Source organism: Thalassophryne amazonica, chromosome 4 (genome assembly GCF_902500255.1).
Source record: "Thalassophryne amazonica chromosome 4, fThaAma1.1, whole genome shotgun sequence".
NCBI lineage: Eukaryota > Metazoa > Chordata > Actinopteri > Batrachoidiformes > Batrachoididae > Thalassophryne > Thalassophryne amazonica.
This window is the reverse complement of record NC_047106.1, coordinates 26098761-26124319: the sequence shown is the minus strand read 5'-3', so window position 1 is coordinate 26124319 and position 25559 is coordinate 26098761. Positions and strand designations below refer to the sequence as shown.

General features: G+C 41.8%; 1 protein-coding gene across 5 annotated transcripts in view; it reads right to left on the bottom strand.

Moving 5' to 3' along the window:
- Nucleotides 1-770: 770 nt before the first annotated feature.
- Nucleotides 771-25559, bottom strand: part of mcamb (melanoma cell adhesion molecule b) — a 114330-nt gene continuing 89541 nt past the window's right edge. For 2 of the 5 annotated variants that reach the window (XM_034169293.1, XM_034169292.1), the window contains 8 exons: nt 24915-25056; nt 24205-24332; nt 15943-16084; nt 15657-15719; nt 3516-3557; nt 2986-3109; nt 1228-1339; nt 1084-1118 (listed from right to left, as the gene is read on the bottom strand). In XM_034169293.1, coding sequence (XP_034025184.1) covers nt 1089-1118; nt 1228-1339; nt 2986-3109; nt 3516-3557; nt 15657-15719; nt 15943-16084; nt 24205-24332; nt 24915-25056 — 783 coding nt within the window. In that variant the 3' untranslated portion in view covers nt 1084-1088. Of the gene's footprint in view, nt 1124-1227; nt 1340-2985; nt 3110-3515; nt 3558-15656; nt 15720-15942; nt 16085-24204; nt 24333-24914; nt 25057-25559 lie in introns of all 5 variants that reach the window. The other 3 variants (XM_034169294.1, XM_034169295.1, XM_034169297.1) reach the window with 3 other exon arrangements.

Genomic DNA, 25559 nt, shown 5'->3' with positions numbered 1-25559 from the left:
AACCTTTAACAGAGCTTGTTAAATATTTTCTTTCCTGTACACGAACAGACATGCACGTAAAAAGATGATGTTCAGGAATAAATTACAGCCACACGGAGGAAATAAAAGGTGTGTGATGACGGTGTGTGGAGCAGCCTGTGTTTGTTTTCTGAGGATTAATGCTGAAGTGTTTGTTGTGGATTCGGCTGCAGCAGCAAAATCTTCAGTGTACAGACAAAAATCGAATAAAACAAAACAGTGGAACAAGCTAAGCTCTGCTTTTCTCTCCCATAATGAGCACCTGAATCAAAGGAAACACTATCTGGTCTTGAGTGTTTGTGTATTTTTATCTATAATGTTATTTTAAATAAAGAAATATATATACAGAGTATAATATGTACACATTTCAGGCTACTCGTCTGCGGTTACTTCGCCTGAGGTGACGACTGTTTGTTAAAAAAAAAAAAAGGTCTCAGATTGTGCTCTAATTATACAAATGATCAGAAGTACACAAAGCTCACATTAAAGACATGTACAGTCAGTGGACACGCTGCTGATCGTCTACAGGACTGACGGTGGACCGTCTGCTGACCATCTGCATGACAGTCTCCAGACCATCTGCACAACTGTTGATTGTCTGCGGATCATCTGCATGACTGTCAGCAGACCGTCTGTACCAGACAGTCCGCAGACAGTCGTGAGCCTGAGGACCCTCTGCATGACTGTCTGCAGACTGTCTATGGCAGACGGTCATGCAGACGGACCGTCTGCTGTCGACTGTTGGCAGACGGTCTTTGGCAGATGGACTGTCTGTGGACCGTCTGCACAGCTGTCGATAGTTTGCAAACAGTCTGTGGCAGACGGTTGCATGACTGCCAGCAGAGTGCTTCTGGGACTGTGGACTATTTATTAGAAGAGTTGTGTCACAGAGCGTAGGTTGCATTCCAACTAAAAAAGAGAGCAAGAAAAGCTGCAGCACTGATTAAATTACAGTTTCATCTGTTGACAGAGAGCCGCTCCGTGGCGTAACTCTAAAGGAGGCGAGCAGGTGTCAGTGGGTCTGAGAGGGAAGCACAGGGGGAGCTGTCGATGCGCCTGCAGTCACCTCCTCACTTCTGCACATTCAGGTATTCATCGCCCTTTACTCCAGAGCGAAAATGAAGACAGAGAGAAAGAGGCAGACAGGCAGTTGTGTCAACACAGGAATGACATCAGCGGAGAAACAGCTGCAGTCGTTCAGGCGTCTACCTGCTCGCTGGGAGCTTTTTTGTCTCCGTTTACGCCGAGCAGCACGGCTTCCTCTGTGTTGTCGCTCTTCAGCTCAACCACGATGTTATCGTTGTTCGACTTCGTTTTGGTGCTGCGACACAGACAAGGCAGTGGACTTATAAACATGCACAAAATACAATCATAACGGATGCAGCGGTGTAGTTATACATCGAGCAGGATCCTGAACTATTCCATGATCTGCTTTGCAGAACAGGACAAACGAGGTGTGCTGGATGTGTGCAACATGAAGTAGTGGCTTGGCTCGATTTGGCTGCCTGAACTACTTGCACTCGCAGCCTTGTACTCTCTGTTACTCTTCCTGCACCTTAAACAGCAACAACATCAATGACGCATCCAATTCTATAAAATAACACTCAAAATCTGACTTGATAGTAGAAGTACATTTCCTCTTTCTGCTAGTGGAGAAATCAAAAAAATAGCTAGCCCTGCTGTCGCTACAATATCTAAACTAACTACCTTCAAAGCAGGGCTCCAGACACTTATATATATATATATATATATATATATATATATATATATATATATATATATATATATATATATACACACACACACACTTGTAGCACTGTGCTCTGACTGAAAATTAAGCAAAAAATTCAGCACAGCACACATTAAATCATCATGTGACTAAATAATTCACATTTTCCACTATCTATATTAAAATAGGCAAGTGACCTCTGTGTGCGTGCGTGTGTACGTGCATGGGTATAGCTTTGATCACGCAGAAACCGGGAAGAGATGACATTTGCAGTTTGGTGTGCTTATGTATTTTTGGTCAAGGATGAATGCTGTGAAAACAGAAAGTTGATAGGACAAATATTTTTGGAGAAATTAGCAATTTTAGCTAACCATTAAACAATGGACATTGTGCTGCAGTGCAACATGGGAGTTCAGGGTTTGGGGGTTTTAAATGTTGTTATTGTGGTGCGCCAGTAGCTATCTCAGTGTTGTTTGTGTTATTGATTTATTGTATTTTTGTACTTCAATTGGTTTAGTCAGTTTAGTTAAGTGACATGTTGCTGTTGCCATGGGCGAAAAGTGTACTGCATTTGATGTCTTCTGACACGTGTCTTTGTGGGTGTGTCAAATTATAAGCACCTGCTTGCAGCAGAATTCAGAAAAGACAAAAAGCTCTACGTGCATGCGTATTATTTCGATCAAGACAAACTGTGGAGAGCTGACATTATTGGATCTATTGTGTTTTGTACTTCAGTTGGTTTTGTCAGTATAGATAAGTGTCAGATTGCCAATTACCATAAGTTAAAAAATAAGTACATTATGTAATTATAAATGCATTAAAAATACATGGATGACACAAGAAAGTGAAAACACTTATTTCCATTGTGGTTCATATAAAAATCAAATGACAAAATACAAGTAATAATAAAATTAAACAATATACTACTTAGGTGTTATATAAAACATAATATAACATCTACAAAATACAATAGACTGCTTAACCTGCAAGAAGTCTTTGATTTGTGGTAGATTTCTAAACTGACCAAAGGTGGCAGAGTGGAGCAACAGAGATGGAAGTCATAATATTAAACATCTTTATCGCTCAATTGCAGACCCTGGATCCATTCAGAGTGATACCTTATCAACAACAACAAATTACGTAATTCCCATCAGTCAGTGCAAGAATATTTGGGACACAAAGACCCCTTAAACACACAAAAGCAAGACCAGTAAGAGAATTTATCTTCCTGCACTTACAGGTCCTGCTTTTTAGATCTTCCGCAGAGCTTTCCCTTTTTGTAGAGGAAGTAGAGCACACTTCCCAGGATGGCCAGCAGCAGAATGCAGATAATCAGGACTGCAATGATTACACCACTGCCCTCTGGTGGAGAAAAAGCACAGGTAGCACCATAAATTCACTAAGTGCAAGCAGGATGGCGGCATAAAGCAGGAGTGTCGGAACCAGCAGGCAGGCAGTCTGTGCAGCATTCCACAGAAAGACTGTTTGACGCAGTCAGTCCAAAAGACATGCAGCATTCAGATCTCTGAAATCTGATCAATTCAGAAAGATTTATAGTCATTCAACAGAGTCGGAGGCGTGCACGCGCGCCAGGAGGTGTGCTTCAATGACAACATGCATGGAGAGTAGTAGTAAAGAAGAACGGTGCAATGATGTTTTGGTGTTTTGTTGATCGGTGGAAGGGAGCACTGGGAGGTGAGAGGGGAGGCGCTGTGGAAACATGAAAGGAAGCTTTTTGTTGTGGAGAGAAGAGGGGCTCCGTACAAACCTTTCTGGATTTTCTTTGGTGGGAAATGTGTTTCTGTTTTGTCTGAGAAAAACCACATGAGGTACAATTATCAGGCAGCAGCTGGAGGCAATAAGGAACTTGCGTCAACCAACGCGACACACACACACATACACACTCACACACACAGCTTAAACTGTCAGAAATATGGTGCATCTGGAAAATATTCACAACACTTCACTTTTTCCACATTTTGTTATGTTACAGCCTTATTTCAAAATGGATGTAATTTTTTTTTTTTCCTAAATATTCTACACACAACCCCCCATAATGACAATGGAAAAAAGTTTTGTTTTGTTTTTTGGCAAATTTATTAAAAAAACAAAAAAACAAAACTAAGACATCACATGTACATATTTTTATTTATTTATTTATTTAACCTTTATTTAACCAGGAAAGTCCCGTTGAGATTAAAAACCTCTTTTTCAAGGGAGTCCTGGCCAAAAGGCAGCAGAAGTTACATCAATTACATCAATTTACATAACTGCAAATATAAAGAAATTATAAAAAAAAAAAAATTACATTGTGATGAAGTGGTTTCAAGTGCTCTCAGTTTGGACTTAAATGCATTCAATGAAATAAATTCTGTTACTTTCCAGTCCTTTTGCAACAAGTTCCAAGTAGAAGGAGCAGAATAAACAAACGCCATTTTTCCATGTTTGGTGAGAACAAATGGGACCATCAACAAGAGATGATCATTTGAACGCAATGAATAAGATTCATACATATATATGTATTCACAGCCTTTGCCATGAAGCTCAAAATTGAGCTCAGGTGCATCCTGTTTCCATTGATCATCCTTGAGATGTTTCTACAGCTTAACTGGAGTCCACCTGGGATAAAATCAACTGATTGGACATGATCTGGAAGACACATACCTGTCTACATATAAGGTCCTATAGTTGACAGTGCATGTCAGAGCACAAACCAAGCATGAAGTCAAAGAATTGTCTGTAGACCTCTGAAACAGGACTGACTCGAGGCACAAATCTGGGGAAGGGTACAGAAACATTTCTGCTGCTTTGAAGGTCCCAATGAGCACAGTAGCCTCAATTAGCCGTAAGTAGAAGAAGTTCAGGACCACCAGGACTCTTCCTGGAGCTTGACACCCGTCTAAACTGAGTGATCGGGGGAGAAGGACCAGAGAAACAAAATTCTCTGGACTGATGAGACAAGGATTGAACTCTTTGGCATGAATGCCAGATAGCATCATGCTGTGGCGATGTTTTTCAGCGGCAGGAACTGGGAGACTAGTCAGGATTGAGGGAAAGATGAATGCAGCAATGTACAGAGACACCCTGGATGAAAACCTGCAACAGAGCGCTCCTGACCTCAGACTGGGGTGACAATGACCTGAGCACACAGCCAAGATATCAAAGCAGTGGCTTCAGGACAACTCTGTGAATGTGCTTAAGTGACCCAGCCAGACCCCAGACGTGAATCTGATTGAACATCTCTGGAGAGATCTGAAAATGGCTGTGCACCGATGCTCCCCATCCAACCTGATGGAGCTTGAGAGGTGTTGCAAAGAGGAATGGACAAAACTGAATGAAGATAGGTGCACCAAGCTTGTGGCATCATATTCAAGAAGACTAGAAGCTGTAATTACTGCCAAAGGTGCATCAACATAGTATTGAGCAAAGGATGTGAATACTTACGTACATGTGATTTCTGAGTTTTTATTTTATTTTTAATAAATTTGCAAAAAAAAAAAAAAAAAAACAAAACTTTTTTTCATGTTGTCATTATGGGGTGTTATGAGTAGAATTTTGAGGGAAAAAATTAATTTTCTCTATTTTGGAATCAGGCTGTAACATAACAAAATGTGGAAAACTGAAGCACTGTGAATACTTTCCGGAGGCATCGTAAAAATATAAATGTTCAAAAGTAAAATGACGCCGAACATTTCAATCCGTGACAGGCGGAGCATTTCTGTTTGGCCATGTTCTGGTTTGTTTGATTGTTCTTTGAGTCCTCTCAGCTCCTTTGGTCCGTTTCCATTCTACGTGGTATGTGGATGGAGGTCGACCCAGGAATTGCTCCTTAAAGGGCAAAGTTCAGGGTCACTGGGGTCCATTTGCACCAAACATGACACACATGTAGGTGGGTTCCAGACCCAAGTGAGGTTAAATTTGCCAGAGTTCGGGATGCCCGTGGCGGAGGGGTTTAGGTGCGTAACACATATTGCAAAGTACGGTTTGTAGCATCCCCAGGCTTGAATCTTTGCTGCATGTCACTACATTTAAAAAAAAGAAAAACAAAACTATGTACTTAAAAAAACTGCCCAAGGTCAATGAATTGAGGGAAAGGTCATTGGGGTCAAAGGTTAATTTTTTTTGTTTTTAATTCACTCTTATTTGTATCAAATTTTGCGCACATGTAGGTGGGTTCCAGGATTGCCTAGGTGAGGTTAAAGCTCTTATAACACTTTATCAAACTTTATTTGAACCACATTTGAATTACTGTAATATTATATGGTGTAATACGTATCCTAGTTATCTCAATAAATTGATTGCTCTGCAAAAGAAAGTGATTCGTGTTATAACCTGGTCTGAACATAATGCTCCCTCTGATCCTCTCTTTTATAGGCTTAGGCTTCTGAAGCTAACTGAGAGCAACATATTTCAGAACGCATGCATGATGTATAATGTAGTATATAAGCGAAATGAAAGACTCTGTCAAATAATCCCAATTACTTATCCATCTCATGAATATAACACAAGAAGGAAAAATCAGGTGAAGGGCAAAAAGCGTAAATTGAAATGTACTAATTTCGGCATTACATGCAAAGGTCCACAGATCTGGAATGCAACTGACGATACAATACAAAACTCTGTATTGTTAAATATATTTAAGAAACTTTTGAAAAATGACTTGTTGCTACATTATACTCAGGCTAGATCCTAATAGTAAATAATACAAAACAATGTATATATAATGTACATAACAATGAAATTTAAATGTATTATAATTAAATGTCTTTGTACCTTGTTTTTTTTTTTTTTAATCAATCAATCAATCAATTTTTTTTTTATATAGCGCCAAATCACAACAAACAGTTGCCCCAAGGCGCTTTATATTGTAAGGCAAGGCCATACAATAATTATGTAAAACCCCAACGGTCAAAACGACCCCCTGTGAGCAAGCACTTGGCTACAGTGCTTGCTCACAGGGGGTCGCCTCTGACACAACTGTAAATGTAAGAAAAATTGCTGCCGCAAATAATCTAATGTGTTTGACGTACTTTTGTGAATATGACTGCAAAAATCAGTATGAGATTAGTTGATGGGATAAGTGCAATATTATTTCTAGATTATTTCTAGATAATGTGGGACTGTATGAATGTGTGTGTGTGGGAGTGCTTAATGCATCCATAGGGGGTGGGGTGATGGGTGATTTTTTTTTACTGTTGTAATTGTATTGTAATATATTTTGTGTTTAGGACCCCTTTTATAAGCTAAGGTAGCTTCTTGGGAGATCCTTTTTACAAGTTTCAAGAAAGCTTCCTCAAATGCATACTTCTTGAAATGTAAATGAAACGTCTTTTTTTTTTTTTTGAAATATTTGTAAATAAATTTTTTTGAAATTTTGAAATTTGAAGGTCATAACGGCCAAAAGGTCTATTAAGTCTGCCAGCTTTTCTGATTCCTTTTTCTCTCTGTCCAAGATGCAGCTGGATCCACGTGCTGGATTGGATGATTTCTATGGTGGACGCGGGACGGACTCCGCTGTAGGAACAGATCCAATGAGTGGCTCGATGACCCCAACCCCCGAACAGCAGACTGGACGCCTGCATGGACTCTCGTCAATTGTTGGTGTGTTGTGTTCTGTATTGTAAACCTTTTTGATAGCATGGCCTTACCAGAGGGTCAGAGGGTCACCCCTTTGAGTCTGGTCTCCTTGAGGTTTCTTCCTCAAATCATCAGAGTGAGTTTTTTCTTACCACTGTCTCCTGTGTGCTTGCTCTATGGGTTGATAAGATTAGACCTTACTTGTCTGAAGTGCCTTGAGGCAACTTTGTTGTGATTTGGCGCTATATAAACTAAATAAATAAATCCATAAAAATTTTAAACATTATCAAGAGCAAGGACATTGAGGTCAAGCATTCCTTTGGATTAGCCATTTTTGCTCGAGGTCACCACAGTGTAGCTGATATGAATCTCCATGGTCCTCACATAACTCCATTTTACACAGAGTGGGCAATGGTGTTCTGGAAACAGGATCCTTCTGTGCACTAACCACATGGCCACCACGCTGTGATCTAATATTTATAAATAAACAAGTGGTTGGAGCCCAATGCACATTTTCTTTTGTTTATTTATAAATATTACACTATATTGTTAATTAATTCGCAATATGTTGTTTGATAAATAACCAGACGTGAATCTCATCTGGGGCAAGAGCCAGTTGCTGCTGCTGCAGTTGTGAGACTTTTTCTTTCTTTCTTTCTTTCTTTATTTCTTTCTTTCTCAGGGTCGTAACTCACTGGACTGTGACAGCCTGCGAACACCAATTGTGAAAGCAATCACTTGAGTTCAGGCGACATTCGGTAAGTGGCACTCTTCCCTCGCTTCACTTGCAGGGCATCGCCAGCGTCGCACCTGGATTGTGAACTGTTCAAAGTTGACAAGGCGACAGGGCTCCTACCAATTTGCTCACAGAGCTGCCACTGGTGTTGTGCGACCCACTAAATGCATTTGCTGCAACTCCTAACGTGAGAGGTTCATGAGAATTGTGGGAGGGATGGGAGCTGAGCCACACGCACAGGATGCGGGGAGGGGGAGCACACCAAATATCGGAGATGATCTGAAAGGAACAAATGCTTCTGGAAGGGGCCGAGCTACTACGAGCCTGGCTCACAGTTGCAGCGGACATCAGGACTCCTGTTCAAGCTATCTGAGCTTATGCATTTAGTGTTTTTTGTTCTTGTTCTTGTTGTTGTTTGTTTGTTTTTTGTTATTGAAGAGCAAGTCTGTAGGAGCAGTGCGCACAGTGCTGTCATTTTTAATCTTTTTTTTAAATGTATTATTTATTTTATTATGTTGTTACTGGGTTCAGTGAGGGGGATTTCCAGTCTATTCACATGGATAACAGCAGGATCATAAGAACTGAACACTTTTTGTGCAAACGTATCCTCATTTCAGCTGCGAGTGGCCACTTCAGTGCAACACCATCTGCAAAACTGTCGCTCGTTTGGTTGCAAATTCGCATCTCCAATTGCTGTCCAACAGTTGTGCCCAGTGAGATGGAACCCTTAGTGAAAAACCAAAAATGCCTTCTTTCATAATGTTATAATTAGATTTCAGAGGCCAAACTCAAATGACCTCAGATGGGACATGATCTGAATCCATCTTAAACTCTTAATGAGTAGAGCTACAGCAGGAAGAGTTCTTCTTTGGAATGCTTCCTGAACTCTGACCTTACAAGAGGTACAACAGTACTGCAGAACTTCATGGCCTTTGTCCAGCAGGATGATAAATAACACTCTGATCCGCGGGTCAGAGGGTTGGATCATAACCACAATTCTCTTTGATTCTATATCATAACTGTCTATTCTCTTAGGCCGAAATCTGTGATTCTATTGTATGTTAGCTGGTTCGTGAGTATGGAACACAAAAAATCCAAACCAACACACTGTGATTTTTCAGGCATGTAAAATTACCTAAAGATGTGCAGTGACTTATCTGAGCAAAATGTAACACTGTACAGTGTGTGTGTGTGTGTGTGTGTGTGTGGGGGGGGGGGGGTGTTAAAAGAGAATATAAATCCCTTTGCTCACAGTGGAGGCAGTCGGCTGAGGCTAACATTAACCCATTAGCATTGCGTTATGTGACACTAGTGAGTTTTCATACTAATGATAGCTTGTTAGCATTGAAAAGAAAAAATATAAGAAAAAAGTTGATTGATTGATTGAATCAAATCAAATCAATTTTATTTATATAGCGCCAAATCACAACAAACAGTTGCCCCAAGGCGCTTTATATTGTAAGGCAAAGCCACACAATAATTACAGAAAAACCCCCAACAGTCAAAACAACCCCCTGTGAGCAAGCAGTTGGCGACAGCGGGAAGGAAAAACTCCCTTTTAACAGGAAGAAACCTCCAGCAGAACCAGGCTCAGGGAGGGGCAGTCTTCTGCTGGGACTGGTTGGGGCTGAGGGAGAGAACCAGGAAAAAGACATGCTGTGGAGGGGAGCAGAGATCAATCACTAATGATTAAATGCAGAGTGGTGCATACAGAGCAAAAAGAGAAAGAAACACTCAGTGCATCATGGGAACCCCCCAGCACTCTAAGTCTATAGCAGCATAACTAAGGGATGATAAGATAAGATGGGACCTGATTATTCAAAACCTTATAAGTAAGAAGAAGAATTTTAAATTCTATTCTAGAATTAACAGGAAGCCAATGAAGAGAGGCCAATATGGGTGAGATATGCTCTCTCCTTCTAGTCCCCGTCAGTACTCTAGCTGCAGCATTTTGAATTAACTGAAGGCTTTTCAGGGAACTTTTAGGACAACCTGATAATAATGAATGCATGAATTAGTTTTTCAGCATCACTCTGAGACAAGACCTTTCTAATTTTAGAGATATTGCGCAAATGCAAAAAAGCAGTCCTACATATTTGTTAATATGCGCATTGAATGACATATCCTGATCAAAAATGACTCCAAGATTTCTCACAGTATTACTAGAGGTCAGGGTAATGCCATCCAGAGTAAGGATCTGGTTAGACACCATGCTTCTAAGATTTGTGGGGCCAAGTACAATAACTTCAGTTTTATCTGAGTTTAAAGGCAGGAAATTACAGGTCATCCATGTCTTTATTTCATTAATAGATAAGATAATCCTGCAGTTTAGCTAATTGGTGTGTGTCCTCTGGCTTCATGGATAGATAAAGCTGGGTATCATCTGCGTAACAATGAAAATTTAAGCAATGCTGTCTAATAATACTGCCTAAGGGAAGCATGTATAAAGTGAATAAAATTGGTCCTAGCACAGAACCTTGTGGAACTCCATAATTAACCTTAGTCTGTGAAGAAGATTCCCCATTTACATGAACAAATGATACTAATGATACCGAACATCGAAATCCGAACGAGATGTTCAGGTGATAACAAAAGGAAAAAAAATCCTCCTAGGCCATCTGCCATGAGGGCCTCCAGAACCAAAGGCCGTCGCCATTTTGAATGGTCACATGTGCCTTTCGCCTCATCCACCATGAGGACCCGGTCGCGGCAACGTTGCTTCTGGTTTGTTTCCACCTCAGATCAGTATCTACCTCATCCGCCACGACGACCCGGTCGTGACAACGTCACCTCCGGTTTGCTTCTGCATCAAATCAGGATCCGTCTGATCTGCCACGACGACCCGGTCGTGGCAACGTCACTTCTGGTTTAATTCTGCGTCAGATCAGTATACGCCTCATCCACCATGAGGACCCCTAGAACCAATGGTAGGCACAGTTCCGCTAATCCACTAACTGCTAATTAGCAAAGATAATTTATTTGTTAGCAGATTATCTTTTCAGATAATTCTGGAAACAATCAGTGGATTAATTAGCTTCCACTAAATTTAGTTCCACTAACTTTCAGTCCGCTAACATTTCTTTACTGGCATAGTGAGTAAGATCAACTGGTCAAAATGTTTGTAAACCCTAAAACCAAACATTAATTCCTGTCTGGTGGGAGTTTTGCAACAGCCAGGCTGAACTCAGCCTTCCACCCTCACCCAGGAGAAGGAGACGGGCTGGCTGCCGGTGCATTCATGCTGTTAATGTCTGAAAGGAAATGCTTTTGACAAAAACTACAGATTTTTTTCTATCTATGTCCTGAGATCAATGATCCACCATGTAGAGTTTATTTATGTCCAGAGATCAAGGATCCAGTGACCAATTTCATATTTATTTACTTTAAGACTCAATAAAATGTTGTTGACATAGAAAACCTGTAAAGCCTACTTGTAGCACACAGAAAATTCACAGGAGGTATCGATAAGGGAATTGATAAGGAATCGGATTGATAAGTGGAATCGATAATGGTATCAATATCAATAAAATGTGATAAGCTGCAATTTACGTATGATCCGACAAGTCGACTAATCGCAAAAATAATCGTTGACTAGTCAACTATCAAAATAGTCGTTTGTGGCAGCTCTAGTTAAATGGCGGCTGACATCCTTATTGTTGCATTACTGCCACCTTCTGCATCACTCGGTTATAGCACTACTAAACCCTCTCAAAAGCCAACACTTCCCCCTCCCTCTTTAATCTAATCTTTATTTAACCAGGTTAGTCCCATTGAGATCAAGATCTCTTTTACAAGGAAGACCTGGACAATGATAAAGTTTCCAATTCACCTAACCTGCTAATCCTATGTCTAAATACTTCCAACAGAAACTTCTTTCAGGTCTAATATGGCAATATGTTTTAAGGTTTTTGATCATCTTTTCTGTCATCTTTAAAATTAACCCAGAATATTAAATACCAATTAAGTTAGGCCACCAAAGTCTGTCAATAAAAATGTTTATTTGAAGAGGAGTTGAATTGATTGTTCATTAAACTGACTTATTATTTTTTCTGTCAGGTATTACTGTTAAATTAATCTTAAGTAAATTAATGAAATTAAATAATTTTTTTTACTCGATTAATCGCCAGAATAATCAATAGAACCGTCATCGTCGTGGCTATCCCTCGTTGCCAAGGATGATGGTCTCCTAGTTGTTGGCATGGACTCTTAGGTGACTTAGGAGTCCCAGTCGTGTAGCGTACTGCCTCCCGCAGGTTGGACAGGTGGTAGTTGGTGGAAGTTTCTGCCTGTTGGAGTCTTGAAGTCGCTCTTTTCTTCTTCTTCTTTTATCTTTTGTGTAGGATATCCTAGCCTCTTCGAAGGCCTGAGTGCCAAGGTGAATGGTGGATCTCCATTTTGGCCGATCTTTGGCTGCAGTTTCCCAGGTGTTCCAGTTGATGTTGCAATTCTTCAGGTTTAGTTTGAGCAGATCTTTGTATTGCTTCTTCTGTCCTCCCCTCGTTCGGTGGCCCAATTCCAGTTCGGAGTAGAAGACTTGTTTCGGCAGCCGGTTCTCATTCATCCGGACTACGTGGCCTGTCCAGCGAAGTTGGCTTTTGATGACAAGAGATTCAATGCTAGACAGTTTGGCATCTTCAAGGACGCTGACGTTTGTTCTGTAGTCCTCCCAGGTGATGTGGAGGATGCCTCTTAGGCAGCGTTGGTGGAAGCGTTCCAGCGCTTCGATGTGGCGACGGTAGGTGGTCCATGTTTCCGAGCCGTACAGAAGAGTTGGGATGACAATAGCCCTGTAGACTCTGATCTTGGTCTCAGTTTGGGTGTCTCGGTTCCGAAAGACGTGAGTGCGTAGTCTACCGTAGACTGCGCCAGCGCAATGAAGACGGTGCTGGATCTCCGCATCGATGTCTGCCTTGGACGACACGTGGCTGCCAAGGAAGGGAAAGTGGTCGACATTTTCGAGGGTTTGGCCGTGGAGTACGATGGTTGCAGGTTGTGGATTGGCATCGTTTGGGCGCAGTTGGTGGAGAACCTGCGTTTTCTTCAGGTTGATGTGAAGGCCGAGCTTTGTGTAAGCAAACTCGAAGGCTTCGAGGGTGGTCTGAAGTCCTGCTTCCGTGCGTGATGCGACGCTGTTGTCATCTGCGTACTCAAAGTTACAGAGAGATGTTGTCTTGGTCAGGTTCTTGGATCGAAGTCGGCTCAGATTGAAGACCTTCACGTCCGTCCGGTATCTGATCTTGATCGCCGGTGGGAGTCTGTCTTTAGTCAGGTGGAGGATGGCGGCCATGAAGATGACAAAGAGGGTGGGGGCGATGACACAGCCCTGTCTGACGCCAGAGTTGACTCTGAAAGCGTCTGATCTTTCTCCGTTGGTTTGCATGGATGCCGTCATGTCATCATGAAGCAGTCGTACAACCCTGACGAACATTTCTGGACAACCGAACTTGGCTAGGATCTTCCAGAGAAGCGGGCAGGAGACGCTGTCGAAGGCTTTCGTGAGGTCGATAAACGGCAGGTACAATGGGAGGTGTTGTTTGCGGCACTTTTCCTGTAGTTGTTGGAGTGTGAAGATCATGTCCGAGGTTCCTCGCGATGGATGAAAGCCAGTTTGACTTTCTGGAAGAAAGGTTTCTGCCACTGGTCTTAAACTTTTCCCGCGATCGACAGCAGTGGGATGCCACGGTAGTTTCCGCAGTCTGCCCTGTTGCCTTTCTTCTTGTAGATCGTCACGATGATGCCGTCTCTCAGGTCCGCTGGGATTTCCTCGTTGACCTAGATCTTCACAATGAGCTGGTGCAGCTGCATTTGCAGGAGTAGTCAATAGAATCAATAGAATACTCGATTACTAAAATAATCGATAGCTGCAGCCCTAATGCAGACTGTTGCATCATTGTCTGTGTGTGCACGTGCTAAACCAAGATAAACGCCAGTTGAAAGTAACTGTAAATCAGCAGAGTCAGAGCTCTACTTGCGACGAAAATAGATCCCATTTGATCCACCGAGACAAAAAAAAAAACATAATCATGACCCAAAAAAATACAGTGTTTTTAAAGAAGTCCCTCTGTGCTTGTCTGCTCTGGATGGGTTTCTCGGCATGAAGCATTGGACGGCAGCACTTTGTCCCGCCAACAACAACCAAAATAAACGACAGTCAAAAGTGAACCTCACTGAGCCTTCTTCTTCTTCAGTCGAGTTTATTGGCGGTTTGCAAAGCAACCGCCACCAACTGTTTGAGTGTGGAACATTAATGGAGTCTGACGTCCTCACCGTGTCATTGTAAATGGAAACCTTTTCAAGAAAAAAGAAATAACTGTACCATTATTTTAAATAAACTGTTCTGTTCAGGAACATTAAAAGATATATAAAGTTTCTGGTTTTGTTTTTGTTCCTAGCAAAATATCAAAAGTTTCTGGTTTTCATTTTTGTTCCACAAACCGATTCAAAGCCTTGTGTGACACTAGTGAGTTTTCATGCTAACATTAGACCATTAGCATTGTGTTGTGAAGCTAGTGAGTTTTCATGCTAAGGTTAGCCATTTAGCATCATGTTTTGTGGCACTCTAGAGTTTTCAAGTTAAGGCTAGCCTGTTAGCATTGTGTTATGTCACACTAGCAAGATTTCATCCTAATATTAACCTTGATCAGATCCTCAGTAACTACAAGTATGTATTTTTCATAAAAGCACATTAAAATCCTGTTGCTCACAATGGAGGCACTCGGCTCAAACTCGCGTTTGGTGCAACGTCAGGTCCTTGATGTCTCGCTATGCTAGCGCTAAGCCAATTACATGACGTATTATATCATGACTGTAACTTTAAGCTAAAATAAGGAAACTGCTGCAACACAATAACAACATTTACCAATAATTACCTGCAACTCGGTTAAACACTGTATATGTAAGTCAGAAGGACCTTGGAACATATTTCTCAGTATTTTCACAATAACTGTTTTAAGGACAGACTAATGATTAAACATATTACAGCCAAATTTACTGGCTGTGATGCAATATATAAATTATATTGTATTTATTATTATTTATTTATTTTATTATATAATAAAGAATATTTTATTTATGAACTCGTCATAAATACTATGGCTAAAAGAACTTACTAAATACTTAGCTTTTGTTATTTTGGTGGTTTTGTAGGCTTTGGTGTATTTAAGAATTTTACTAAAAATATAAGGATTTTTATTTTGGGGAATTTCAGCGAGAGTGGATTCAGCTGCGGGATGCCACTAGTTACAAATACTTTATTTGGTAAAAAGTAGTTCATAACATTAAGCAGTATTCTGCAAAAAGAGAAACAAATCGAGGTTGAAATCTCCTTAGTAGATAGTAAAACAGTTTCAACAGTTCCACTACCCGATGAAAACCGTTTGAAGCTGCAGACGTTTAAACCCGCCTTAGTGGGCTTTTAATGGCGTGTTTTTTGCTGCAGACTGCAGGTGTCTTCTGCAAGAAAACTGACATATCCAGATGGGAAAAAAAAAGGAAGCCAGGAAATGATGTAATGATGTGATGAATTCACATCACACAGGTTGTTTTTTTCTTTTTGCTGATATGGTTCTGAAGTTTGATTCAGGGTTGTAGTCTTACCTGTGGGTGTGGTGATGGAGGTGGTGATGGAGGTGGTAGGACCTGCTACGGTGCTGTCTGTAACTAAAAACAGGCAGAGGCAAAGGGCGTATGTTCCCTGTTAACAAACGTGTGGGGTGTGTGTGTAGGGGGGGTGTGTGTGTAGGGGGGGTGTTGGGGGGCAGGTGCATTCAACATAACTTCGGTGACACACACTTGGACAATGACAGGCAAAACTTCACTGCACAAATCAGAGCTCGACGGCTTCGGATCAAGTGACACATCGAGGACAAGAGACACAACTCACTGGTGGTGATGCTGTAAGTTGTGCTGGTGGAGCCCAAGTCGTTCTGAGCGCTGCAGGACACGTTGACGTCCGAGGTGAGCTTGATGCTGCCCACTTCTTTGATGAAGTCACCATCTCTCTCAGATTTCTGAAGCTGGACAGCCTGAAGGCAATCAGAGAGGGGAGAGAAGGGGTTTTTTCACAACATTAAAGAACTAAGTGAAAGCAGATTGTACAGTTGTATACAAAAGTTTGGGCACCCCTGATAATTTTCATGATTTTCTTTTATAAATCATTGGTTGTCTGGATCAGAAATTTCAGTTAAATATATCATATAGCAGATGAACACTGATATTTGACAAGTGAAATGAAGTTTCTAGTATTTACAGAAAGTGTGCAATAATTCATTCATTCATCTTCTACCACTTAGTCCAATTAAGGGTCGCGGGGGGCTGGAGCCTATCCCAGCAGCCATGGAGCATGAGGCGGGGCACACCCAGGACAGGACGCCAGTCAGTCGCAGGGCCACAAACAGACAAACAAACACAGACACACCCACACACACACCTACGGACAATTTAAAGATTCCAATCCACCTAACCCGCATGTCTTTGGATGTGGGAGGAAACCGGAGCACCCGGAGGAAACCCACGCAAACACGGGGAGAACATGCAAACTCCACACAGAAAGACCACGGGAATTGAACCCACGACCTTCTCGCTGTGAGGCAACAGTGCTAACCACTAAGCCAGTGATTTTCAACCTTTTTTGAGCCGCGGCACCCTTTTTATATTTACAAAATCCTGCAGCACACCACCAACCAAAATACGAGGTCTGTCCATAAAGTATAGGTCCTTTTTATTTTTTTCAAAAACTATATGGATTTCATTCATATGTTTTTACGTCAGACATGCTTGAACCCTCGTGCGCATGCGTGAGTTTTTCCACGCCTGTCGGTGACGTCATTCACCTGTGAGCACTCCTTGTGGGAGGAGTCGTCCAGCCCCTCGTCGGAATTCCTTTGTCTGAGAAGTTGCTGAGAGACTGGCGCTTTGTTTGATCAAAATTTTTTCTAAACCTGTGAGACACATCGAAGTGGACATGGTTCGAAAAATTAAGCTGGTTTTCAGTGAAATTTTAACGGCTGATGAGAGATTTTGAGGTGACACTGTCGCTTAAGGACTTCCCACAGTGCGAGACGTCGCACAGCGCTCTCAGGCGGCGTCATCAGCCTGTTTCAAGCTGAAAACCTCCATATTTCAGGCTCTATTGATCCAGGACGTCGTGAGAGAACAGAGAAGTTTCAGAAGAAGTCGGTTTCAGCATTTTATCCGGATATTCCACTGTTAAAGGAGATTTTTTTTAATGAAAGACGTGCGGACGGATTGCAGCGTCGGCTCGCAGCCGCCGCGACGCTCCGCCACAGGAAAAACACCTCTGTTGGAAGCCTTAAGGACAAGTTGGAACATGTCCAGCTGTTAAACAATTTCTCATATACTCACTCCACTGAAAGCCATCAAAAGCCGCCTGGATTTTACAAATGGTTATCAACACGGAGGTGTTTTTCCTGTGCCGCCGCTCCGCGCCGGCTGCGTCCCGATGCGCGGACCCGTCCGCACGTCTTTCATTAAAAAAATCTCCTTTAACAGTGGAATATCCAGATAAAATGCTGAAACCGACTTCTTCTGAAACTTCTCTGTTCTCTCACGACGTCCTGGATCAATAGAGCCTGAAATGTGGAGGTTTTCAGCTTGAAACAGGCTGATGACGCCGCCTGAGAGCGCAGCGCGATGTCTCGCACCGTGGGAAGTCCTTAAAGCGACAGTGTCACCTCAAAATCTCTCATCAGCCGTTAAAATTTTCACTGAAAACCAGCTTAATTTTTCGAACCATGTCCACTTCGATGTGTCTCACAGGTTTAGAAAAAATTTTGATCAAACAAAGCGCCAGTCTCTCAGCAACTTCTCAGACAAAGGAATTCCGACGAGGGGCTGGACGACTCCTCCCACAAGGAGTGCTCACAGGCGAATGACGTCACCGACAGGCGTGGAAAAACTCACGCATGCGCACGAGGGTTCATGCATGTCTGAGGTAAAAACATATGAATGAAATCCATATAGTTTTTGAAAAAAAATAAAAAGGACCTATACTTTATGGACAGCCCTCGTAATATTATAATTCTATTACCTCTGGCTTTGCGTAAAACCCAATTATCGCAATAGAAAATCGATACAGAAAACACCGCATTTCGAAAATCCTCAAGCATTTTGCGCTCTGATCTCAAGTAGGGCTGTCACGATTAGGAATTTCTGGAGACGATTAATTGTCAGACAAATGATTGCGATTGACGAATATATTGTCTATTTTTTTTACCCTTCTTTATATTCTACTATTGTAGTATAATTACACAACTCTGGAAGAACGTCTGGTTTCTGTGAGTGGAGAAACTGGGAATGGTGCAACATTTTTATTTTTATCTTCATTTTACATACAGTCCCAACTTTTTCTGAATTGTGGTTGTTTCTGTTGCATTTCTGAAATTATTTCTCCTCATCAGTCATGTTTTGTGCTTAAACACTGCATTAAGCCCATATTGAACAAATAAATACCTTTGGAAAGTAACAGGCTGTTACTTTCCAAAGGTATTTAACAGCTGTTAAAGTTCAGAGTTCTCACCTGCTTTTTGTGATCTGTGCGTCTGAACATCACCACAGCTTCTCCATGTCAGGGTTTTTTTTGTTTTTTTTTTGTGGCTCAGTTCATTCATATATTCTCATTTTTAAATATGTTTTTAAAGCTATTTGACCGTTTATTTCATCTCATGATCTCATAAATTCAGCATACGATGCGCACATGGTGTGAACAGGTCGGTAACGGCAGAATCACACCTTTAGAGAAAGTTCAGAGAGAAGTAAAAACTTCACGTTTTGGGTTTTTTTTTTTTTACTTGTTCACTCGGGTTAAAATCCTCTGCTCCGCGCTCGCTGTGCACTGATGGTTCTCAGACTCTAACGTGTCATGCTTCCATTCAGGAATCTCCCTCACGCACCCCCTCCCTCCCAGCCTGCAGCCTGGTGACTCCGCGCGCGCGCGCGCGCACACACACACACACACACACACACACACACTGACAGCTCCGCATTTTAGACGGCTTTTGAAGAAGACGGCCACTGTTTTAATCGGCCGTCTTATTCAAACGGCAGGACGGATCGCTCTTCAGCCTCCATGTTATTGTCCCACCTTAAGACGAGAGCGAGGCTGCAGCACAATGACGTCAGATTCTGAGTCGTTTTACGCTTTGTGGATAAAATAAATAATTCACGGTAATCGCGAATATGAAAAATAATCACGATTGACGAATATTGTAATAATTGTGACAGCCCTAATCTCAAGAGTTTTTTTAGACGTGTCGACACTTTTATTCACAATAATCTGCCACTCTAATATTCACGGAGCGCAGAGGCTGCCTTCAGCGAACCCAGTTGTGAGCGAAAAGGCCCAAGTCTGACCACGGTGACATCAACGGAGGTCAGGCTGCCTTCCCCGCACACCTCCACAGCCAACGCGGTTTCTCCTTCCCCAGAGGAGCTATGCTCCGTGAGCAGCTGAGATTCACGCTGTAGTCAGCAACCCGTAACCATGGAGACACACAACGCTATGTGCGCAAGCATGTCTATTATACTATAGTACAGCGCTTTGCTACCATCTACTGGAATAAAAGAGCATTACATCATCTGCCACACTATTACAGCACATACACCCGATAATGGTGATATGTGATAATTGTCCACGGCACCCCTGACGATCGATCACGGCACCCTAGTGTGCCGCGGCACCCCGGTTGAGAATCACTGCACTAAGCCACCGTGCTGCCCGTGTGCAATAATTATTTAAATAAAATTAGGCAGGTGCATAAATTTGGGCAGTCTTGTCATTTTATTGATTTGAATACATTAGCACTCATTATTGGAACACAAAATTGGTTTGGTAAGCTCATTGACCCTTGACCTCCTTACACAGGTGAATCCAATCATGAGAAAGAGTATTTACGGTGGCCATTTGCAAATGTTCTCCTCTTTGCATCTCTTCTCATGAGTGGCAACATGGGCGCCTCTAAACAACTCTCAAATGACCTGAAAACAAAGACTGTTCAACATCATGGTTTAGGGGAAGGATACAAAAAGCTATCTCTGTTATGTGTCGATGCGGGTTGAGGAGCGGACCTGCGTCAGACGGAACCCAGCGCTAAAAATAACCAGAAAGCGGTTCCAATAACAAAAACAATTTATTTAATTCACCCGCTGGTGCATAATAAAGTGTAAAAACTGAAATAGCGTCCTTCTGGTGGAGTGAAGGCTGGCACGCTCTCCAGCGCCCAAAAGGATCGAAGCCCGGCGCTCCTGGACCCACTATTACTGCCAACCACCCCCCAGGTGGACACGACAAACCGACTCCCTGCGAAGGATAGAAGAGGTGAGGTAAGTCAGCAGTTACAACTAATATCCTTCAAAAGACACACACTATCAGCAACACATTCAGGTCTGTATTTTGAGCTTTATGCAAATGAGCAGCTTCTCACAACAGGTGGAGGATCACTTGTCCGCACGTCACAGCAGTGAGAAGCAAGCTGCACCATTCTCATCACAATTCAAATATACTGTGTAACAAAATACCAAGTTACTATCAACAATTAGTCAAACACTTAATCACCTCTGATGTGTGCTGACAGCATGTGTCCCTCACCCTTCCTCCTTCACGGGTTCAATGTGTCAAACCCAGGCGCGGTCCTCAGCGTCTCACAAACGAACATCACAAGGTCGAGTTCCCGGCAGTTCTTAAATGCAGAACGCCATCCAATTATCTGCTTCAGCTGAAAGTCTTTAAGGCTGCACGTGAGCACCATTCACAGGTGCTGCACATGATGTTGATGAGGGTGAAGGACTCTTCAGCCGGCACCTTCTCCACAGACAAATCAGTTTTCATGCCACCTGGAGAGCAAAGAAAAGAAAAGAACACCAAAATGTCCAGCCACACCCCCCAACACACAACAATCTCAGAGATTTCAGCTGTCAGTTTCCATTGTGAGGAACATAATGAGGAAATGGAAGACCACGGGCACAGTACTAGTTAAGGCCCAAAGTGGCAGGCCAAGAAAAATCTCAGATAAGATGAAGCGAAGGATGGTGAGAACAGTCATAGTCAACCCACAGACCTGCTCCAAAGACCTACAGCATCATTCAACTATACAGCACACTTTGCACAAAGAGATGATGTATGATGATGTAATGCAGAGGAAGCCTTTTTCTGCATACACGCCACAAGCAGAGGCATGTATGAGGTATGCTAAAGCACATTTGGAGAAGCCAGCTTCATTTTGGAATAAGGTGCTGTGGACTGATGAAACTAAAATTGACTTATTTGGAAAGAACACAGCATTCCAAGAAAAACACTTGCTACCTACAGTAAAATTTGGAGGTGGTTCCATCATGCTGTGTGGCTGTATGGCCAGTGCAGGTCCTGGGAATCTTGTTAAAGTTGAGGGTCACATGGATTCCAGTCAATATCAGCAGATTCTTGAGAACAATGTTCATGAATCAGTGACCAGTGTTGCCACAGTTACTTTGAAAAAGTAATCCAATTACTGATTACTGATTACTCCTTGAAAAAGTAACTTAGTTACTTTACTGATTACTCAATTGTAAAAGTAACTAAGTTAGATTACTAGTTACTTTTTTAGTTACTTTCCAGCTGCCGACAACAACCCTCTGCCACCTCAACATGACAATGATACCTGTTTTGCCAAAACTTACTTTATAGTCACCCTTTCTTGACTTCAATGAAAATAAATACTTCTTTTATAAAAAGTAAAATAAAGACCTCTTTCTTGACCTCGTATTTAACTGTTGACAGCACTGTAACAGTAAAACTTGCAATTTCGAACCTACATTGTTTATAAATGTAACTATTAAATTCATTCTAGCATTTTTCTAACATTTAAATTCTCTCTAAATATTTTACTTGTCGAAATTAATATTATTTTAAGTAGTATTAGTAGTTGTAGTAAAAAAAGGCTTCAAAACTGGACCTTTAATCTAGGGGTGTTGTGAGGGGGGCACATCCCTCCCCCACGCCCCCATTCCATCTGGATTCGCCCCTACTTTGGCGTTTGAGCACAAAGAATGGACAACATTTATTTATGCAGAAAACGTGACCAGATTTACAGGTAAGAAAGTTTTATTGTGTTTTCACATCATGTGGTCCTCAGAAAGAGAGTTTAGGTGCATTTGAGTGGAAAATAGTGTTAGTTGTTGACGCGTCGCGGAGGATCAGCTGTTTTAACGTGCAGATACGGAGCGGCTCAGCTCAGCTCTAAATAAAGGAGGAAAAAAAGTATAAAAATGTCTTTGTAAAGCTCAGTGCAGGTGTGCTGATCACCGTGCTTTAAGAGGTGAGGACGAGTCGAGCAGCTGCAAAAAACCGCGGATGAAAAGCTCACAGCTCACTGAAAGTGGGCAGTTCAGTCGAACCCCGACCCCCTGCCCACGGACCAAGTTTAATGCTGCTATCGACCCACAATGAAAAATAATAGTAACGCACAGTGACATGAAGAAGTAACTTTAATCTGATTACTGATTTGGAAAGATTAACGCATTAGATTACTCGTTACTAAAAAAAAGTGGTCAGATTAGAGTAAAGTGTTACTAAGTAACGCGTTACCGGCATCACTGTCAGTGACAAAGTTGAAGTTGCGCAGGGCTGGATATTTCAACAAGACAATGACCCTAAATACTGCTCAAAATTTACTAAAGCATTCATGCAGAGGAACAAGTACAATGTTCTGGAATGGCCATCTCAGTCCCCAGACCTGAATATTATTGAAAACCTGTGGTGTGATTTTAAGTGGGCTGTCCATGCTTGGAAACCAACAAACATGAGATGTTTTGTAAAGAACGGTCCAAAACACCTTCAACCAGAATCTAGACTCTCATTGGGAGCTATAGGAAGCGTTTCAAGGCTGTTATTTCTGCAAAAGGAGGATCTACTAAATATTGATGTATTTTTTTGTTGGGGTGCCCAAATTTATGCACCTGCCTAATTTTGTTTTAAAAAATATTGCACACTTTCTGTAGATCCTATAAACTTCATTTCACTTCTCAAATATCACTGTGTTTGTCTGCTATATGATATATTTAACTGAAATTGCTGATCCAAACAACCAATGATTTATAAAGAAAAATCATGGAAATCATCATGGGAGCCCAAACCATACACCTGTATATGAGCATGCATGTACCTGCAAATGTAGCAAACCACCGAACAGGAAGTGCACTAAAAGTGGCTGGAACTAGTTAATTTGGTGGCTGAAGCTCGATTAGAAGCAGAGCACAGTTCTGACACCCCCCACCCCCACTAAAAAAGAGCTACTGGTCATTGGCCCCAATGAACAGTAGCTCTTTTTATTGGACTCTTCACATAAATGACTGACCTCTGGCTGACCTTGACAGAGCAATTCCAGAACTGTGTGCTACATTTGATCCGAATCAGGGTTGTAAAACCATATTCTATGACTTTTTCCATTCTTCTAGTTTCGGGGGTCACCCTTTAGTGACAGGAATTGAAGCGAAGAGGCCAACAAACTTAATTTGGTAAATTAAGACTTCATTTGTCCAATTCCAGAAACCACCTTCATATGTGTGTCACATTTGGTGCATACTGGAGTAGAAAACATAGTCTGACTTTGAACCCAATTGATTTGGCAAATTTGACCTTGCTTCTCCAATTCCAGGAATCCCCTTCATGTGCACGCCAAAAATGGTGCAAATCAGAGTGAAGAAACGTAAATTTTGACTTTTGACCAAAATGATCTGGACCATAACCTCTCCTCGGCGATTCCAGAACCTCCTACATGCAATTGCATGCCTAATTTAGTGGCCATTGCAGTGAAGGGGGAAGGGTTGGGGGACAGTACATTTTGACCTTAGACCCCAATAACCTTAACCTTTGCCAAAAACAAACACTATCAGGATAATGTTAGACTTGAGCTTCAATCACCAGCTTTGGTGGAAATCGAACCAATGACGTGGAAGGACAAAGCTGTCTATGTGTATGTCGTCGATGCTGTGGTTTTTGGTGTATAACTCAACCAGAGGCAGAATTATTGCCATAAAATTACAGACGAGTGAAATATAAAGGTCAAGGTTACATGTTTTGAGTTCTGCATCAGTTTTTTAACATCTAAACAGTTGATGGATGAACAAAGAAGGAGGCATTCCTCTGCTGCACCTGTCCATCGGAGGATGTCCAGGTGATTGTGGGGATAGGAAATCCTCTGACAACACAGCTCAGCATCACCTCTTCTTGAAGACTCACCTCCATCTCCATGACAGATGGTTGTATGATCTCTGGTGGACCTGCGGCGCGTGACAAATAACCAAACAACGTAAACGCGGCACTTTGTCCACAAAGTCCCAAAAATATTATAATGGAAAATAATCTGCTGCAAAGCAATAAACCTAGAAATAATTTCAATGAAATAAGAGACCCTGGTGCTATTTTAAAATAAACATTAATTACAGATCTGTGAGATTACAAAATGATTCCCCGCCCAAATCTCTGTCATACTAGTCCCTTTCATGTTAAAATAAAAGTCCAATGATTTCTCCTTTAAGATGTCAAACCAGAATTATTTTCCTTCATATGGTGCACATGCTAATGCTGCCCAGAAGCATTTACTGAAAATAAAGTGTGAAGGACCTAAATGAGATGGTGAGGGCTTTCTAGGCATGTGAGACACAAATAAAGAAAAATGCTTAAAATGGGGGGGGTGTTAAGAAGGCTGTAGTTGGAGACTTTTGTGGATGTGAGTGGAGACAATGGGAATGATATCGGAGATATCATTCCCAGATATCAGATATCCAAGGCTTCATACGTATGGAGGACAGGCTGGTAAGGTAATGATGTGTGGATGTGTTAAAGAGATGCAATCACCTCACCTTCAACAATAACAACAAGTGTCTGAGTTGTTTTCATTTCTTCAATCTCGGGAACAGTCACCACGCACTCGTACTCCCCCGCTGTGTCATATGTAGCATTATTCAAAGTCAAAGTGTGGCCCTTTGAAATCTCCTTTCCATGCTACACAAACACAACAGTACAAAATATATTTATACAGGCTGAAAGAACACACAGATTAGAAACAGGAATTAACCGTGCAAATGGTTTAACTCGTGTCGCAAAGGAGAAAGGAAAGTAGTTTTAGATACCAGAGAAATGATTTTGTCTGCACTAAAAAGCCATGCAGGCCACACCTCTACAAGCTTCAGTGAATCAGTTCTCAATGAATCAGAAGATACAGTTCTTGGGCTACCAATACGTAGCAGTGCCTAACTCCGTCTAACTCCTGGGTAAAGAGGTGGACCATTGGGCAAAACCAGTGTGAACTGGGTGGGACAAATGAGGTCCAAACACACGCCTTCTTGAAGTTACAAGTTAAGCTAAGGCTAACAGGTAACTTCGGTTTGGGTGTTTGATGAACACACATTTTAGTGGACTGGGTGGTGGTTTACATTGAGGTATTAATAATAGTGCCAGTATCAATGCAACTAATGTCACCAAGGTATCTATACTTGTTAATGAGT